This window comes from Phalaenopsis equestris, unplaced genomic scaffold, assembly GCF_001263595.1.
Source record: "Phalaenopsis equestris unplaced genomic scaffold, ASM126359v1 Scaffold000002, whole genome shotgun sequence".
NCBI classification, from domain to species: domain Eukaryota; kingdom Viridiplantae; phylum Streptophyta; class Magnoliopsida; order Asparagales; family Orchidaceae; genus Phalaenopsis; species Phalaenopsis equestris.
The window spans coordinates 35,756,065-35,777,361 of NW_018164444.1; the positions used below are offsets into that span (position 1 = coordinate 35,756,065).

At 34.7% G+C, this 21,297-nt stretch overlaps 1 protein-coding gene across 1 annotated transcript; it reads right to left on the reverse strand.

Annotated features, from left to right (window-relative positions):
• Positions 1-16,704: 16,704 nt before the first annotated feature.
• LOC110030830 (rhodanese-like domain-containing protein 9, chloroplastic) lies at positions 16,705-21,032 on the reverse strand. Its single transcript, XM_020733759.1, has 6 exons — positions 20,801-21,032; positions 20,261-20,499; positions 20,018-20,168; positions 18,334-18,419; positions 17,857-17,961; positions 16,705-17,161 (listed from the first exon to the last, which is right to left on the reverse strand). The coding sequence occupies exons 1-6, from the start codon at positions 20,839-20,841 to the stop codon at positions 17,085-17,087; spliced, it is 699 nt and encodes a 232-aa protein (XP_020589418.1). The 5' UTR covers positions 20,842-21,032; the 3' UTR covers positions 16,705-17,084.
• Positions 21,033-21,297: the final 265 nt, after the last annotated feature.

The following is a 21,297-nucleotide window of genomic DNA, read 5'->3' on the forward strand; positions in this document are numbered from 1 at the left end:
CGATTGAGAGTTGTCATTTCCCATGTTTAGCCCTAAAAGAACTTTCAGCATCCCTTGCAAATATTTTGATCTACAAAGTTTAATACTGATCAGTACATGGACAAAACTGGTGAAATTGCATGGGTATACCTTTAAAGATTGAGATTATACTTACAACGCTGGTGCACACGACTTTGTGCATCTGGTTGGGTAATGAATTATATATTTTCCTTTTCTTATCACTCAAATTGGCAACCAACAATTCCCAGTGTGGTTGTTCACAATAGAAATCATAATAATATCAGTTTCTTGAACTGCTTCCTTCATGATATGACACACAAATGATGTGGTGTTACCCATTTTATGATAACTCTATATGAGAAGACAAACTTTTAATATATTCATATAGTTATTTAAATTTTAAATATAATTAATCAATGATTACCTAGTATAACGACAATACATAAAGATAAGGCCTGAAAAATAATGGAGTAACATTCCTATTTCTATTCAAAATCATGGCTAGGGCATCAACATGGTCATTTGAAATCATGTCATTGCACAGTAATCCTTCCATTCCCCTGCGATCTATAAAAATGTCTCTAGTGCGTAACATAATATCATTCCTGTAGAATAACACAAAATATTTATGATCCTTTCATCTAAGAAAAAAGTAATGCATTATCAAAGCTGAAGATTTACTCACGCATGAATGTATTTTGACATAATTTGATCGATCACTGCTTGCGTTTCATTGTAAACCATAGATCTGCTAGGATAATCGATCTGGGAGTACGTTGGAAGAGGCTACAAAAAATACAACTTTTTGAAATATATAGTTAATTTAAATGATTTAAAATATTGTATAAAAACTCATTTCCAAATACCACCATGACATCATCGGGCTGATCTCCTAAAGTTGTTAGTGTCATGACTACCGATCCTTCTACTTCTTCGTCTTCAATTATTTGTTGTTCCTCTGCAATGGGGGTGATATGTATAGCAGGTGATATAATTATTTGCAGACCCATCTCTACTACAGGTTAAATTATTCATTCTTCTGTTATTGTTTGGATATCACCCTCACTGACATTCATATCTACAGCGGCATCTTCATCGAACAACATCGGCTCATCGACTTCCCTTATTATTTTTCTTTTCTTCAATTTAAAGGAAATTAAACGAAAACTCAAATTTTTCTTTCTTCTTCTTTGTCTGTTGTTAAACCTTTGAATTAAGCTGACAGTGATCGTTCATGGGAGCCTTCAACTGTGTCTCCTTCAACGAAAACTCAAATTTTTCTTTCTTCTTCTTTGTCTGCTGTTAAACCTTTGAATTAAGCTGACAGTGAATCGTTCATGGGAGCCTTCAACTGTGTCTCCTTCAACTAGGGAGGTGTGCTAGGTTCCCTCTTCTCCCACAGGAGAGGACTGTTGGATTCCCTCTTTTCCCACAGGAGATGACTACTGGGCTCCCTCTTATCCCACAGAAGATGAATGGTGGGCTCCCTCAATGTTCTTTTGGGTTGCCTCTTCTCCCACAGAAGATGATTGGTGGGCTCCCTCAATGTTCTCTTGGGCTGCCTCTTCTCCTACAGAAGATGATTGGTGGGCTCCCTCATTATTCTCATGGGCTGCCTCTTCTCCCACAGGAGACGATTGGTGGGCTTCCTCAATGTTCAAATCATTATATACATCACCATAAGGACTTCCACCATGAGGGGAGGGTGGCTGGGCATCATCTACTCCCACCTCTTCGTCTCTATCAGTTGAATATTTTTCAGATTTATCAAGCTTATTTTGTATCACCGACATTTGCTCCTGCAAACTCAACACTCCAATAGTAATCGTATTCAGGGTTCCTTGAAATTCAGTGAACCATTTCTCTTAGCCTTTAAGCAGCTCAATTATTGATTCCATATTTTTATTCATTGTAGTGTACATTGTCTTCGGGGCAGTGTCGCTTGAAACAACTGGCCCCATATCAAATGATACAGGTGCCTCTGGTCTGCCTTGGAACTACATTGTTGGAATTGGACCAGGTAATCCTTCATATGGATTGGAGAGCAGATTGAGTTTATCCTCTTTCAGATCCAAAAATTGATCATGAACCTGCAATTTTTTTCAAAAAGAAACGTTTTAATCATTAAAACTCCTGAAAAAACATAAGATTTTATTTTTAAATAAAAACTAAATGTAACTTGCATGTTCTATATTCAGCCTCTTAAAGGCTATATCAATATGTGATGAGTTCCAGCTTACATTTGTTGGCCTCCTCAATATTTGAGGTCTGGCCTCAGGAGCGGCAGGAGTAACCAAGGAAGTGTGCTCATAAAACCAGAGCTGTGCAAAAGGAAAGTCATATTCAACTTTGCACAAAGAAATAAATATTTTTGGATGTTTATACGAGATACTAACTGTTAACAAAAAAAGGAAACCATTTATATATCCCAAAATCCGGTTCCTTCTTATTTTGATGACTATTGCATTAATTTGTTTAATAAGGAATTCAAAGAGCGCACAAGCCAATTAAATGAAGAAAAGGTATGTACATTCTCACCAAATGTGTAGAGACATTTGGATACACTGAAATTACTAGAAGGAAAAAATAAATTTGATAACAAAAAATTTATATATAATTGAATAAAAGGGTAGAAGACTCCCTAGTTCTAAATTTCAAAATATCATCCTTCATTTGACAGACATCCACACCACATGATGGAACTTTCTTCCACTTTGGCACTTCTCCTCTATTTGACATGTCGATCAAAAGGGCAACTTCATCAGGCATTATTCTCAAATCTTTCCCACCCATTATGAATACCATTTTTTCATGTTGCCAACATTGCAATATTTGCAGTGTCAGAACATTGCCTTGGGGATAAGGCGGGAGCTCAAAAAACTGATCAACATTCATCATTTTCAGCTCATTCCTGATGTCTTCAGCTATGGCAGGTCTGACCTTATCGATCACATCTCTCACTATAGACGGCCGACATCTACAGCTCATGGATATTTTCAGCTCATTCCTGATGTCTTCAGATATGACAGATCTGACCTTATCGATCACATCTCTCACTGTAGACGTCCGACATCTACAGCTTATGGACCTTGAGTTCACAAACCTACATAAAACAAAATAATACAAAAAATATTAGGGGTCATATAGTCATTATTTGGATCTTATTTCAGTGTTATTTACTCTTTGTTAAGGTGTTTAGTGAAAGCGGGTTAGGTAGATAGGGATTATTCTAGTAATTGACTAATCTAGAGCATAGACTGGAAAATATGAGGCAAGAATGACATTCTTATTTGTATCAATAATTATGATCTTCCTATGCAATTCACTATTTATGTCGTACGATTATTAAATTTGATGCACCCTTAAATCTATTGCTAATTAAATAATTATAAGCCAAAAAGTGAAGGGAATAAAAAAATTTTTTGCTACTCCTTGAATGATGGTATATGTCCGGCATTTGAAATCTTTTAGCATATTGAATAAATGTAGCAATATGGCTAGTCATATTTTAATAACTAATATTTTTTTTTTTCCTTTGTATTGTGGTTGATTGGAATCCGATCCCGTCTATCATCATGAAGCTTCTAAAGGAATTATAGGACATGGAGATACCCTGACCTTTGTTTTCATGTGCCAAATTTCTAGGGGTAATCATGTTATGGTGTATGACGTCCAAAGTTGTTTCCATGAATTTTTCCTCATAATTATTACTTGGATGAATTACTCTATGGTCATATGTTTAATGCTATATATATATTTTTTTCATTTCTTTGGCTTGTCCAAACAATGAATCTAATTCCATTGTTTTGGATGTGGTTGGGGAAGTAATTGATGTAATGTTTTGTTATTTTGAACATGGTTGCTAAAATAATAGACTTGGTTGTTGGAAGTTTGAATACATAATTTGGCTATTGGAATAACTTTATTTTGAATTTTAGTAAGCATATTCATCATTTAAGTAACTGTATTAAAAATTTGAATAGCTAGATTCATTATTTTAGTGGTGGTTTGGGATTATTTTTATTTTATTTTGTTTATTTTTTATTTGAAATAAAATTATATGGTATGTTAAACATATATTTTTATTTTATTTATGTTTTTGATTTTAAATAAATCATAGTTGCAGGTTAGGGTGATGGGCAGTGGATGGTGGAAGAGGTAGGTGATGGTGGCTAGCAGTGGTTAGGAACTATAGTAATTATTTTTAAAAATACTCAAAATGTTTTCGAGTTATTCTGAGTATCTTTAAACTAAATTGATTTATTTACCCATAAAAAAAGTATACTAAACAAATATGCTTTTAAAAGCAAAAGCAAAAACTAAACTTAAAAACAAAAAAAATGAAAATGATATAAAAATATGTTTTTAGTAATTGTATCGAAAATAACATTATTTAAATTACGAGAGCACTTTAGTTGATATGACCTTAATGTTTTCATCATACCCAACATTTTTAGTTGATTTGATTCGATTTATTGAAGGATGCTTTAATTTTCGATCTGAGAGTAAGAGTTACTTGAATTATGGTATATGGGTTGGTTTAAAACTATAAAAAAAATTCAAATCAATTGAGAACTAGAATTCAGTCATCCAAGAAAAAAAAGGTCATCCTGAATTATTTGTCATGTTTTTTAGAATAAAAAAGTACATTGCTAGTTAGGATTATTACAAAGGTAATCAAATTTTCATTAATTGATCTCTCAATTAGAACCATGTAAGTTCAAATTATCCATATTTAGATAAATTTATTTGGCTTAATTTAGCTCAATAAGTCCAGCCAATTCATCCAACCTGATCAAATTTACACCTCTAAATTGGATTTATAGTTTGAACAATTTTTTTTTTAATCAATGAACTAAAAAAGAAATTTTGGTCAACTAAGGGCATGTTATGTTCATTTTTGCTACTCTTACGAGTATTACATTTCCTGTAATTTCTAGAGATGCTTCATGTAATCTCACTTTTTTTGTTAAGGACATTAATTATTCTTTCTCATGATGATCCATGCTTTAAGTAGTTATGGTGAGACTTGATTTTTATAGGATAAAGCATGTTTAAAAGGACAAGCTTCACATTTCTTCGGTGATGGGCTCATTTTTTAGTAGATGTTGCTTTGATGGTTTAATTTTGCTTTCTTAAGAGGTTATCTAATTTTAATTAAGGTCCTTAAACATTCCTTTGATTCTAATAAATGTGCTTTTATGTTCCTAAAATCTTTTGCTTCTTTTATCAAATTTATAATCATTGTATGATTGATGATGCTCAACCCTTCCATTTGAATAATTATGTTTAATTAATCTTAACGACGGCTTAGGGGAACTCTTGAGGCAAATTTTGTGATGGATATTGGATGGCTAGCAAGCTTACTCATTGATCTTGGATTATATGATAAGAATGTGTTAACTTTTATGTGGCCTTGAATAGGTTTCTAGTAATATGAGTAATCATTGTAATACACCATTAAGGCGAAGAATGTTGTTCCAAATTTCTTGATTTAAAGTAGGTTTTTTAGTGAGTACTCTTGAGTATTAATGATTTTATGGTCTTATGATATATTTGTTGAAATGGTATGTTGGAAAGTTGTAAAGTTCATTGAGAATAAAAATTAGCGATTGAAACATTATAGTTCAACGTAAAATGATAAAATGATGGTTGAAATACAATGCACGATAACTGAAGACAAAAGCTATAGTCACATAAACATTTAGAGTTGAAGCATTTGATTGTTTGATTCTAAAATGCAATGTTATTTGATCCAAATTTATATGAATGTTTAAAGAATTTAAAAGTGAAATTGTAGAGATTTTTACATAATTGTAACTGCAAAATAACAAACAAATGAAAACTAAAGGGACACCATATATAGAAAGTATTAATGCAGGAAAACTGAAATGGTTGACGTTTTTAGGTCAACCAGTGAGGTTGGATTAACTTGAAATTTTAAAAGGTCGCTAGGATCACATGCAAGAATTTTTAAGCGAATAAATCATTAATTAGTTTTTTAAAATGCAAAACTACAATAACAATAAATAATGTGACGCAACAAAATAATACACAACAAATATTTCCCATGGAAAATATATGCATTGATACAAAATATGATGCAGCATGAATGAGGTAGCCTGCATATAATTCAGAAGTATGAATGAAATCGTCATTGGCTCTTAGAATTTTATTATTAATTAGATAAGCAAGCATAAACTATTGGTTTGACTAGTACAATAAGTCAATAACATTGAATGAATTGGGAAAACGCCGTTTAAAGTTGCCTAATTTTAATAACACAAGAGTATAACTTGACAGTCCTAATTATTCAAGATTTAGACTCTAAAATACTGAATTACTTAAACGTGCATCTTGCGTGACATGATTTACACAGTTCACGGTACACTTTAATTGGGTAGAATGAAGAAGCAAACACATGCTTTGTGACGCGGGGCTGGGACGCGAGCCAGGCGAGAGTTGGGGGAGGCAAAGACTCCCACGTGAGTGGGAACAACTGACCGACCTAACCGGTCTAATTGAGGGCCGGTCTAAGGCAAACCCAGGCTGAGCGACCGATGGCGGAATTTTGACAATGCGGGACTTCTGTCCACCCCTCCTCTTTTTATTTCTGCTTCTCCTTCATGTAGGAGCTATTTATTTTTTGTTTTTAGAGTTTAGGGTTAGTTCTCGTTGTGTTTGCTTTCAGATTTCATTTGTGAAGTCTTTTCCCTATTCTAGGGTTGTATCCGAGGAGGTGGTGGTGCTCAGGCTGTATCTAAGGAGGTGATGGTGCTCCGGATGAATCCTACTCCAAGGTGGTGTTGTATCTTCCATAATCCCCTTCTCCAATCCTCCTGTTACCTGCAACCTAGCTGGTGACCACCAACACATCTTACCTATGCTGCCGACCACTTCCAGCCCTCTCATCCACCTATCAACACCCTCTCCTCCCTTCTCCTGCCGCAGGACTTTGCTGTCTAGCCAGGTAGCCACTAGCCTCGGATACAACCCTAGTATGAGAGAAGATGAAGAAGTCAGAGAGGATTCTCCACTCGTAGCCAACAAGGAAGAGACATCGCCAATTCCCTTGGATAGAGATTCCAGCTAAGGTAACAGTCGCGTCTCTAGAAGGTAGTGACTCTGAGACAATGGGCATTCCAACAGTAAATAAGATTATGGTACTTCGAGCCACATTTTGTAGACTTTGAGATGAACATCAATAAGACTGACCTTGATTGTCTACAAGGGTTATGAGTTTGAGGAGCCGACATCAGATATAGGGTTACCACAAATAAGTGAAATGCATATATTTCTGATTTATAAACCCCTTTTTGAGTTTCCCTTACAAAGAGAGGTCCAACATGTTGGAAGAGGATTTATTTTGTGTCATGCTTGAAATATTACGAGGAGTAATTCAGATGTTAGATTCAGCTCAGTGGGGTACCCATCAGTAGACGTCCAAATAGGAGGGATTAACCTCAGCTTTGAAATGTGCCCGAGGAGTTTGAGGGGATGAAAATTCTTCAATGGGATTTTGTGTCACTGAAGAAGGTGTCCCTCCTAAATGGTTGCGAGTGGGAGGGGCACAACTTGTCACAAATATCATCCCAAAATTGATGTCTCCTCGTTTGTTTGTTCATCAACTACTGTTGGTTGGATATAGAAAATGGAAGGAGAAGGCTTCAAGTTTGATGGCTCGAGATTTATAATGTGAGGATCCATCTCTATTTTCAGCTCCCGCTAAGGATATGCTAAAAGAGGACAAATACCTATTCTACCAGAATGTGCTGTGGAATGACAACGCCAACATGATTGACCTTCCATGGAACTTGACGTCGTGCCATGAGGAGCCAAAAGTTTTGACCAATGCATTCTAAGCTTCTCCAACCCTGGGAGACTAATGTGAGGCTGTGACGCGGGCCAGGCGAGGGAGGTGGTGAGATGTAGGAGTCGAAATCTCCCATGCGAGCAGGAACAACTGACCGGCACAGCCGGTCCAGGGTGAAGCCAGATCGAGCGGCCTGGGGCGAGGCTGTCGGCTGCCCCTCTTCTCCCTCCTTTTTTGTTTCTCCTTCATGTAAGAGCCATTTATTTGCTATTTTCAGAGTTTAGGGTTAGTTCTTGTTGTGTTTGCTTTCAAATTTTCTATGTGGAGTCTTTTTCCTATTTTAGGGTTGTATCTGAGGAGGTGGTGGTGCTCCGGCTGTATACTACTCCAAGGTGGTGTTATATTTTCCTTAATCCCCTTCTCTAATCCTCTCGTCACTTTTGCTCTAGCCGTCTGCCACCCCCAAAACATCCTCCATGTGCTGCCGCCCACTTCCAACCCTCCCATCCGCCTTTCTACACTCTATCCTCCCTTCTGCTGCTGCTGGACCTTGATGTCCAGCCCTCCGACAGCCAACCTGCATCCTACCAGCCACTCCAAGTAGCCCTCCTTGCTGTCTGGGTCACCCCCACCAGCACCTCCAAGTAGCCCTCCTTGCTGTCTAACATCTTCCCTTACCTTTCCCACCACTTTTCCCATCTCCCCACTCCTCCAACCATCAAATCAGCCACTGTCCTTCCTTCAAAATTCCCTTTTCTAACCTACCATGCTACCTCCAACCCTTCCCTGTCTCCGTACTACTTCACCAACGCCGCCACCGCCCATGTTCCCTCCTCCGTCTATAGTTGGAGCATGGTTGTGTTGTATTATTCTTTTCAGTGGTGTCATGTTGTACCCCTATTTCTACATTCATGAAAGTTTGCTTTGTGCTTCCGCTGATTTAGAACTAGTTCTGATATCATTTTATGTTAGTTTTTTCTGTTAGTGTGTGCAGGCCAGGTTTGCACATGAAAAATTTGTGTGATATCCAAAAAAAAAGGAAAGAAAAACCTTTCAAGTTTTATTTTTATTGCAATATGCTTTACCCAGGTCTAGTTCTTTATATTGCAATTCATTAAAATTTCCAATCAAGTTGTAACTGAAAATTAGGTTAGTTTGAGAGAGAAAGATGACGTGTTATGGCTTCTCTGAATGGTTATTTTTTGAGAACGGCAACCTGGACGACCTAATTGTGCAATTTCATTTTTGGGATTTCGTTACATGCTGTTTTAGTATATGATACCATGTTTATTCTGTCACAGTAACATGCTTCCGCCTGACATGAATTGTTTATGTTATTTTTGCTGACTGATTTATCATTAAAAATTTCTTTGTGAAGCTTATTAGTTTGTTTTTGTTGACATTGTTCTTTTTGCATTGGCTACTATTGGCAACTTGAATACTTCACCTTTTGTTTATCTCAACTTTTTTTTCCTTGTAGCAAAATGGGTCCAGGTTCCCGTGTCTTAGTGAGAAAAAGCCGAAAGCAAGCAAAACAGTATTACAGACAATACAAAATATTTTTTCACTTATCATCTTTCTTTGCATGTTGTATTACATTGCTATCTAAAGTTATTTCTAGTCGTTTTATCCATTCCTCTGTCAATCATATAAAATTTTCTAAATTTAGTTGAAATTGAACAAAGGAATGGAAGAAACAACTAAATTTATTGGTTAATTGGACAAAATTGATCTACAAAAATATATTCTCCATATAATGAAATAGTTAAACATGCCAACTTCGGCTTAAGTGGTTTCAGTTCGAACTCATATAATAAATAGATTGTGTTTAGATCAAGTATATTTGGTTGAGGTCAATTTTGGATTAGACCCAAGCTGATACTAGAGAAAACTCAAACCACAAAAGAAATAATAATATTATCGCTGAAATTCAAAGGTTACAATGATAACAAACATTAAAAGACACCATAGGGCAATGATGATGGGGTGAACCCGTCCGGACAGCAGGCGGGATGGTTGGCCGGGTGCTTTCGGCAACAACTGGGGCTGATATGGGGAGGTGATAGCAATGAAAATGTTGGGATGGAAACTGTAACATGTAGGGTGCAACTTTTCAAGGGAGGACTGTAATAATTATGGGAAAGGAAGGGGTTTTGGTAACAACTGTGGGTGTGGTAGGGTCACAATATGAGTGGTGAAGTTGTAGGTGTGGGTTACGACAGAACTAGGTTGCGGTCGGAGGAAGTTTGAAGATAGGGAAGGGGTTGGAGGGAGTTACGACTGATCTGGGATGGGTTGGAGGGAGTTGCAGCAGATAATGGTTGGAAGGTGGCCTGCGGCTGCTGGAAGGGGGCAGGAGACCTGGAAGACATCGGAGAAGATGGTATGCAACTTCTAGATGCGGAGCCGGAGGGGTTTAGGAAGGATAAATGTCTCGCCGGGGTTGAGCTACAGTCAAAGCACCACTCGGACCCTTGGAGACTATCACCGCCTAGGACGAGTTGCAGCCGAACCACCTTCTCATCGTCGGATACAGCTCCTGAAGGGGAAGAATACCTCAAAGGGAGCAACTGAAATAAGCAATCATCAAAACCTTACCCACCCTAGGCAAACAACATCATAATATAAAGTATCCTAGCACAAAGAAATATGGTGAAATTTGATGTTCAGAAAAAAGTGAAAGGTTATAGAAAATGTAGGAAATGAAGAGGGAGGACTTGAATTGGAAGAAAATAGAAATAGGAAAGAGGATATAAAATACAAGCAATAGAACAAGATGGATTTGGAATTAGATAGAAATAGGAAAGACGATGTAATCAGAAAGGAGGGAGGGAGGGAAAGGCTAGACCGCGTTACCATCGCAACTATGATACTGCAATACCTAGTCCGTGACATTGTACCAGCTACAGTACCGCGACCCAATAAGCTCCCACGTAACAAACATGACCCATCAACTTGCATTGACACCCATACTAATTTGTCTGCAATTTTTTTTCTTTTTCAAGGAATACATTTATGTTTAAATAATAGTTTATATAGGTTTATTTCTTAGACAATTCATTGAAAATTGAAGTTTTTTGCTAATAGTTTTATCCTTTATTTAATAGTTGAGGCTTACTTTTTTGTGTAATTCAATGAAAGTTTTTTTGCTAATAGTCTTATGCTTTATTTAATAGTTGAGGCTTACTTTATTTTGTAAAATAACTTCCATTGCATTTTATCGTCCTTCAGATTCAATGCACTTCCTGGTCTTTTGCCACTCACTAATTCTTTTCCCTCCGATGTTCTTTGTCTTGTCTGTCCTTATCTGGTGCCAACTTCCTTCTTTTGCTTTACCCATACTTACTGTTCCTTTACTGCTCACACCTCTTTTCTTTTTGCATAGTTACTCACTAGTATTGCTTGTTGTCAGTTGTTCATTCTACGTAGCCTATGGTACATGTTGATCCTTTTACTCACCTTCTTGTCTCTAACGATCTTTTGTTTTGTAGGTTCTATATTTAGCTCTATTTTTTTGTATTTTTGGCATCTCTTGGAGTAGAGGTGTAATGAGCTGCATCTATTCTAACTTGTCTTGCCAAGAAGCTCATGAGTTGAGCTTATTGAGCCACGAGTTCGAGCTCAAGCTCAAAATTGGACTCCTTAATTAAAAGAGCTAGAGTTCAAACTTAATATGACTTGGCTTGTTGGCCTGCGTGCCAACTTGATCAAAATCATTTTTTTTTTTGCAATAGTTAACATTTAAGTTTCTTAAAGACGGAAAATAATTATAAAAAAAAGGAAAAATTGTAAAGACGAGCTGTAAAACCAAACCAAGGAATATTATTTTATCATACTTCATGATTATCAAAACAAGCCAAACCTCTTCTTTCCCTTTCACGGACGACCAGAAGTCTCATGAAAATTTTCTTCAGCACAAGCCCTTATCATGTTTCATGATTCTCAAAACAAGCCATGCATCTTCTTTTCTGCCATGGACGACCACTATTCTAATGAAAACTTTCTTCAGTAAGCTCACACTGAGATTTAGCGAGCTTCCATCATGACTTGCAATTTAATGAACTATTGAATTATTTTTTGAAATGAAAGAACCTTGTTGAGCTGTTTGCTGTGAAAATAAATAGTGGTCAGCCCATGGATTGTGTCTTTTTAAGTTTTCATTTTGTATTTCATCCTAGGTTACATTGGTAACCCTAGATTTGTAGTTGTCTACAACAAATTGGTATTAGAGTCATATTAACCAAGTAAGACATACTATTTGAGTTAAAATAATAATAAATGATACTATTTAATTAAATTAATTTAAATTATGTCCTAGACAAATACAATGTAACTATCAAGATGATTATGACGGGAGACATAACTTTGGGACATATCCATCTAAAATTTTTCAATGCACTGTGATATATATATAGATATATATATTATTGAATTGCACCTATATTTCAGGATCTTGCTGCCAATGCCATATATTCCTCTATCTTTTTGTACCCTAAAAAGTTCGCCTCCAACGCCTGAAAATAGACATTCATGCAGGGGCAGAACCCACTACGGAGCGAAGCACAACTTTGATGTATAAATTTCATCATCTTTTTCTACAACAGTTGCTTTTAATGATTTCTTTATTTTAAATACTGTTAACAAGTACATGGATACAACATATATTGTTATCTGATATCAATGTCATCCATCATTTTTAGTCGGATAAGTTACCATTCTTCCCAGCTGTTTTACTCCTGTGTTTGCTTTAGGCTATAAAGCTCTATCTCTATTTTTCATTAAAAAAAAAAAGCATCAATCATATTCTTGGTTCAAAGGCATACATTATCTTAATTTACAATAATCTATCATATTTGACATACAAATAAAGCTATTTTCTTGGTTTGGGCAGCATTGGTGTGTACAATTAACTACCATGGCATCATGAGGATCGACTGAACAACAACAACATGACTTTATCCCGCTACATGATTCCTTTTTCTTCATGGCATCCTGTTGAGTGTTATATTTTCTTTTAATTCTAATAAATTAAGATCATTTTTTTATACAATATGCCCAGGTCTTTTTGGGTCTACCTTTACCTTTCTTAACATAAGTCAAATCTAAAACTTCTACTCTCCTAACACATCAGAATTGTCTATAGCATGCTCATATTATGATGTGTGATTGAAGCAATAAAAGCTGAAATTTGATTTGGGTTGTAAGAATGAAAAATTCGGCCACACACACATCTATGTACACATTCGAATATATATATATATATCATAAAGCTAAATTTATAATACACATAATTATATGAGCTTCAGATCAAACTTTAAATTTACAATTAATGAAAATATAACTTGTATACGAGTTCAATTTATTTTTTTATCACATATTTAGATTATTTCATCATTTAAATAATATTAAAATAAATTTTATTTTTATTATCTCATTTAGTTCAACACTAGATTCGGTTTAAGTGTCCATCTCATTTTCACATCCTTAAATTTTCTAATTACAATCCCACTTTGATAAGTCCAACTTTCAAGCTCAACAAAAGCAAGTGATCAATTTGTTGGCTTCTTGAGGAGAAAAATTTGAGTACGTAAGACGTACGCAGCGCAACGTACGTCAGGAAGGTTATTCAAAGGGTATTAGGGGGTTATATCCGCGTTATACCCCCTGTAACCCTCCACCTGTAACCTCCATGTAACATACTTGTACCTTCTAATAAGTTTCGCGCTTCTGTTTTCATATATTTGTAGGTTACAGGTAGGTTACAGGGAGTATAACGCGGATATAATCCCCCAATACCCTTTGGATAACCTCCCTGACATACGCAGCTGCGTACTTCTTAAGTATACAAAATTTTCTCCTTCTTGAGAGAATAAGACAAGAATTTTGCAGCTAAGTAGAGAAAAACTGATGTACAACCCAATTTTGACTTCAGAGAAAATGCATCTTAAAGATAAAATCAAGAAGACGAAATATCGACCGACAAAACAGGCCAACGTGATCTTTCATCAATCGACAAAGTTACCGATAATGAGACCGCTAGCAAAGGGCCACACACCCTGATCAAGCAACCCAATTGCCAAGAAGATAAGATCGACCGATACCTATGCGCGGCGACGACCTACACATCGATTATGCGTCGCCTTTATTTTTATTACCATGTAATTAGAATTCAATCATTCAGACAGTTATGGAAAATGCTCTTTCCTTACATATACTTGTATTTCCGGACATCTATAAATAGGACATCATGAAATCAATAAATGGACCTTTTGGGATCTTTACTCTGGGAGATTTTGACATTTGTAGATTCTCTTACATTCCTTAGATATCTCTCTTTCACTCTTCTTCTCTAGGCTCTAACCCTCAGCGTGTTCCACAAAAAGACAGTTAGGATTCAAGAAACGGCAATCACCCAAAATGGACCATAAACGTACCCAAGTGGAAGAACTTAAGAAGAAGCGTGACCCTCAAATGGTATGCAGAAAAATTCAAAATCAGCATGCAAGCTTCTTTCTATTAAACAGCGCCAACCTTAGTTCATCAATTCACAAACATGAGAAAGTACACCAAGAACTGGAAGAGGAATCAAAATAGGCGGCCACTCCTGCTCAACAATTGTACAGCATTGAATCAGAGCTCAAATCATACTCAAACCAATGTGTCAACTCTAAAGGATATACTAGACCAAAATCATAAGCTTTTTTGACAAGCTTCTGTAAGAACTGCTGCTGGAGAGCATAAAAAGATTGTTTAGATCTTTTGAGTTGAATATCCAGATGTATGGTGGCTGCTTCTTACTTCTTACTTAATTTTTCTTGAGAAAAAGACTATATGTCAGGATAATTTAATTTCTATCGACATTTACCTTTGGAGGAAACTGAAATAAGATGGCAGTTGTATCAAGTTATCCGAACGAAGGGAGTTTAAATTGTGTATGAAAAAAATTGTTTGATTCATTAAGGAATTTGTTAGTCTTGGACTTAAGAAAATCTGTTCAAGTTAATATATTTAGATTTAATAAAATGGTACATAGAAAGCCGAGTAAGGGATTAGTCCCCATTGATCTCTAGATTGCTGAAGATGATTTCGATGAACAAAGTTGTGTCAAGCTGGATTAGGATATGCAGAGGTCAGAGCTAGCAAAACACAAAAGCGGTCGAACAAGCTGAGTAGTCCATGAATGAAATTCAGCCATTTAAGCAAGTAATTAGAGCTATCAGGTTGATGAGCTTTCATCGCCATCCAACATTTTAAACATTCACTCATAACAAGGCACAATAGAACCATTCAATTTAACCGGTAGAACAATATATAATAGAATCTTTAGCTTAAACGATCTACAAATCTCACTGATCATAAGGTATACTTTGGATGATCAGAGATTAGATGACATTCTAGAAAAGGATAAAAACTTCTTAGAAAAAAATTAGTCGTGAAACAAAATTAAGAGATTAATTGATGAATGTGATTGTCCGATCTTCTTTGAAGTAGATGAGATCCTAACATGAATAGCTCTTAAGATTTCCATGTTAGTCACAATCACAAAAATTATAGTAACGTTTCCTTTTTCATAACCAAAACGATGGTTAAAACATAAATAATTTTTAAAAGAAACATTTTCTTTTGAATGTGTTGGAAACCATTTTTCCATGAGGAATTAATCTTCTTCAAAAAGATTGAAAACTTCTGGTTCAATATTTCATTTGGTCAGATGCATTTTTGATTGGTAACCTGTTATCCACTCAGAATGAAGGTATCAACTTTTAACATTGAGCTTTTTGTTTGAGTGAAAGGTGGTATGGTCAACATTGAAAAGATTCAACCATAATTACTTTTAGGGTAATTTTTTATATACCCCATTAAATTTTGATTATCCGTGAAATCAGCGCATCATCTCCATTTGAAAAATTCATGCCCGAATATCACAACTCACAACAAAATCATAATTTCTATTTTCCACTGTTGTCAGATTCTCAACAAGTTTTGACAGTAACATGTGCAAAATATGGGTACGCTATTTAATTTTTTTAGAAGGATGGTAGTTTTATGAATAAGGGATATTTCAGTATCATATGTAGAAATCAGTCTTAATTTTAATATGGGGAAAAAAAAACTTACTTTGCTCCATCTATTTTCAATAGGCCTGAAGCTTGCCTATTTTCAATGGAGAGATCAATTCATAGCATGAGAACCAGTTAGAACGATACTGTTCTTGTCAACCTCCAAAATTCCACCCAAAAGGAGAACAATAAACGGCTAAAGTTAGCAGGTGTATGAAGTGGAATCAAAGAAAGTTAACCCCACACCAGATGAATTGGCTAAAATAAGACGAAAATAAAAAAAGGAGTAAAAAAATTCATTGATCATAGCCTTATAAAATCACGGGAAATTTACTTACATATCACACAATTCATGTATATTTACATATCCAACACTTGAAATTTGATATTTACACTTATAACACTCTGGTGTCATAAATTTACGCAATTGATATTTACACTTATAACACTTTGGTGTCATAAATTTACGCATGAAAATGTGTATTTAATTTTTAAAAAGATAATGATTGTGGCATTTCTTATGTGATGTTAAAAAAATTTGAGTGGCATGCATGTAAATATTAAAGCTTAAGTTTTAGATACGTAATTACAAAAGAATTGTGTTGGTATGTATGTTAATGCACCTAAAATCATAGAAGAAGAAAAGCAAGAGCAGACTAATAAATGCATTTTCAATAGCATGTGTTCAAAAACAGTGATGAGATAAAAATTTCATGTAGGAGGAGATGAAAGATTATTTATTCACTTCCTGGTTCCACTACATATAAGTAAGTTTATGTTAGGTTACTCCCAAAAATAACAAGAAAATGACTCATAATCTAATTAAAAAAGCCAATGAGGTCTGATTGAGGTCTGATTTTTTTTAATCAACTACTGCTACGATAAAACATATTTGTCAGATAATGCAACAGCTTCAGTAAAACCAATGACTTTGACTAATCTTCTCAAGTAATTTATCAATGAGAGTATCAACCAGAACCAAAACAATAACAATATCAATTTTAAATTTTCATACCTCCTGTTTTAATGGAGACCACATAAGCTTCCCAGCAGAGAAGTGATTAGTCAAAAGACACCATCATTGCCTTCTACGTAAAAGATTGGACTATTTTCAACAGAAAATAAATGATAATTTCTAACCTGAACAAGAATCCTGCAAGTCATATCAAGAGTGGGCTTTGTAAGCCTCCAAACATTGCGAGACAGAACATTTAAGAACGATCTTGCGGGTTTGCTTGAAGTATCTTCTCTGCTTGATCTGGGAACAATGTTATAAAAAGAAGGGCACCTGCACACACGAGACAACAGAGACTCAAAAAATAAGAATAAAACATAACAGGGAGTAAATAATAATTAGGGCTTGTTTGGGATTACTTTTGTTTTTGCTTTTATTTTAAAACTATGTTTGTTTAGTGCATTATTTTCAAGTTTTTATTTTTTGTTTTCAAAAACAAATTAATTTGTTTTTAAAAACACTAAAACATCTAAAAGTTGTTTTGAGTATTTTTAAAAACAATAAAACATGACATAAGGTACCACATTTGTTTTGTTTCAAGTAAAGACATAAACAAAACAAAATTAACAAATAAAAATAAAAAACAAAAGTGACCCTAAACGGCAACTTAGGGGTTGTTATATATATATTTGTTTTCTTTACGTTGTGATTTGAAACTAACATCTTTGGCATATTTTATTAAGATGTGAATGTTTATAACAACTCTCAAAATGCCTAAAAGTTGTATTGAGTATTTTCAAAATATATTAATTATTTTTTAAAAATAAAAAATAAAAAACATGTAAAAAACACATTAAACAAACAAGTTTTTAGAACAAAATAAAAAACAAAATTGATCCCAAACAAGTCCTTAGAATTCCAGAAGTCATGGATTAGAATTAAAAACTCTTAATGCTTTCAGATTTCGCTTCACATTTAAAGCTTATGTCATGATAATCCTTTAACATGAACGATACTTAATGACATACAGATTAGCACAGTCCCAAGTACAACAGAGATTTTCCCTTGGATAGTCACAAGGCCAGCTTTTCCAGCATTTTGGAGTTCAACAGTGCCAGTAGATTCAAAGGTTCCTGAATTAACGGATTCGTCACACAGTTAGTCTTGAACAAGAACAAGTATTTTCTATAGAAATCTAGAAAAGAAATAGGGGCAATTACGTATACACCACACATTTCTTATATGTTTTACATATCTAACACCTAAACATTCATACTTACATGCATACAACTCAAATCATTAAGAACACATAAAAAATACCACCATTATTGTGCTTTTGAAAGTGAAATGCACCTTTTTCAGGTATAGATTTATGACATCAAGGTGTTAAGAGTGTAAATATCGAAATTTGGGTGTTAGATATGTAAATACATAAAAAATATGTGGTATGTGTGCAAATTTTTTAGAGAATTAATGCATTAAACACAGTTCATGAACTTCATAACCTGGCTTTAATGATTGTAGTCCTGATGTAATGCAGGAAATATATTGAAACCCTTCACTCTCAAGCTTACTTGCCGCAACCGCTGATCTTTAGTGTCAAAGAACCAGGCACATAAGTAGCTTTAGTACTCATAGGAAAGAAGGGTTAGAATAAGAAAAAATAAATAGAATGGAAGATTCATGATTAGAAGCAAGCATAATAAAAACAGGTATGGTTCCTGTGCTAGCACTAAGTTGAATAATAAAGTTGTGTATCAAATTTTTTTCCATCATTAGTAAAGCTAAACTGAAGGATTACATCATTGCATTTATGATAACCTTTTTCTGTTTAGGAATTCAAGAAACTTGCTAGTATAAGAATATAAGAACTAGTATAAGAAATTAAGAACGTTAAGGTAGATCAACATGGAAATAGACATAGAAGTTTTTACAATAAGCTATTAATGAGAAGAGATAGAGTAGGTCTAATATAACATAGCTGAAATTTTCATAATAATTTACAAAAAAGAAGGGTTAACAACACAGACAATACTGGATAAAAATTGCCTGAAGAACGGGATTCATAAACCCGAGGGGATGATACTAAGGATGATTACAAAGAGTTATAATTATCATTAGTATTATCGCCAAGTATTTGTGGTTCAAACTGTATACACGTTGCATTACAACTTGGTTGATTAAAATTCAGCTTAAGCTACAAAAATAAATAAATAAATAAATAATTTAGCCATTGCACTCACCGCAAGAAAGCTGCAGTAATTTCAAGTTTAATCTACAAAAATATGATTTTTCATATTGTAATTTCAATTGTAATCTTTAAAAATATGATTGTTTCAAACGGAGAAGTTACTAAGCTAAAAACTGAAAAGTGTGAAGAGTTATTAATGGGCTTTGGGTTCCAAATGTCATACAGAAGTAATGATTTTCAGGTCATATCTAAAACTCGATCAGTAATAAAAATCCTGGAAATAAAATCCTTTCATACTAAATGTACCAAACTCTAATCTTGTCCTTATGAAATATATTATTGCTATCACCTAAGCTTATTCTTAGCTTATGTTCATATTACGATCAAGATGGATGCTCAGCTGTAATATCTACATTGAAGAAAGTAGTAAATTGATTTGATATGTAGTAAGATTTTTGGTGCTATAAATATATGCAGTGGATAAACTTGGAAAATTAAATTATCTGTAAAACAGATCAAAAAAATTACATAAATTTTAAGTTTCAAGCGTATGAAATGCCACCAAAATTGAGGGGAACCCTGGATACCTCCTTAAGTTAATAGTGTTTCTTGGGATAAATAGGGTTTTGGCACACCATAGATGCAACTCAATCAGCCATGTTTAGCTCTTCCATGAATGTGAGTAAAGCAATGCTACTTCAACCTAGATGGAGGTTAAAACACAAGAATGGGGAGAAAAATTGATATAGAGAGGTAGTTTATGATGGAGATAAGGTTGGTAATCATGCCTTAAATTTGAAACTTACTAAAAAATTGCTCGAATATTAATCAGAGCCTCAGAACATAAATCTATTGACTTTGATTAAATGATGACTCATTTGATTTAACTCGAAATACATTAAATATCCTTATAATTAGGTAGATACATCTCTTTCTTTATTATTATTTTTTGAACATGCAGGTTTATATATACAGGCATTCTTAATCAGATAACTAACCTCAAACCCTCCTGGCAAACCACCAATAATTTGCTATCAGAAGGGAATTGACTCTTAACCGCTTCAACAAATTCAGGGTTAAGCTTCGTGAATGGCAAACCAAATAGAATTCCAACAAAATTGTTGTGTATCGTCCTCTTCACTATTGTCCCTGCGACAAAATTAAAAGAAAATGTCAGTCTCTTTTTCTCCTTCTTCCTTTATGAACACCAGAAGTAATTCAATCAGATGAGATGAATATACCGATGTCATTGTCATTGTTCTCAATAAATAGAGGAATATGCCGGCATGAATTGATGTGAGCTCGGTCATACTGTGTTTTATCGCGAATATCCAAAATGCTGTACCCTTCTTCGTCGATAAGCCTTTTTGCCTCCTCTCCATTCACATATTTCACTTCAGCACTGATCATAAGAGTTCTCTTCCAATATGATTTTCCGCTGACATTTCTCAAACGCCTCATTAATAAACTAGCCTTGGATCTACAGCGGACATAGTAAATCAATTAAAGCCCTAGATGTCAATAAACCCTATCTAAGAGAATCGAAACATCTCTGTTTCACTCTAAAAGGAAGCTGTAGGAGTGATTAAAGCAGAAATCATTTACATAATGCAGATTCCTTCAACAATTTTGTAGTATAAATAATGAAAATGAAAAAAAAAACAATAAAACCAATTTCATTATCCAAAAAAACCAGTAATTGAGCCCAACAAGGACTTTCATGCTTTACAAAACTAGGGTCTGCACCAGAGGAAGAAAAATGAGAGAGACAGAGAGAGTGCCTTGAAGGCGTGATAGGCACCGAGAATGCAAGAACGGACATTTTGTGGAGGGCTTGAAAGATTTAAACTAATTAGGGCTTGCATCCATTCTGTTGCGGACGAGCTGAAAGTTATTCCTTCGTCCATGGAGATTCGAAGGCAAACACTGGGGCACTGCTATCGCACGACTGCTAATCCATCAATGACACGTAGAGAAAATAAGTATGCGGATATGGATAAAACGGCGCCCAAATGGGCTTTGCCCACATTTCAAAAAGGCAAAAGATTTAGATTTGTATTACAAATTTGGCTATGAAACTCATGAATGATTTTTGGTGTAACTTAATATTATAGGGTGTGTTTGTTTTGAACATAGTTATACCAAATATCAGTTTGAAAGCTACTTAAAAAAACCTGTTGTTTAAAGTTGGTGTTTTGAAAGTGTCGTATGTGGATGAATGTCTGAAATATTCATTCGCTGCTCGTATTATATAAAAAGGAAAATTACATACATAGAA

Coding starts and splice junctions, on each gene's coding strand:
- LOC110030830 (XM_020733759.1), bottom strand. CDS start 20,841: ATGTCCGTTCTTGCATTCTCGGTGCCTATCACGCCTTCAAG. Junction 18,420..20,017: donor GTTTGCCAGGAGGGTTTGAG/GTTAGTTATCTG, acceptor TTGACACTAAAG/ATCAGCGGTTGCGGCAAGTA. Junction 17,962..18,333: donor ACTACAATCATTAAAGCCAG/GTTATGAAGTTC, acceptor CCGTTAATTCAG/GAACCTTTGAATCTACTGGC.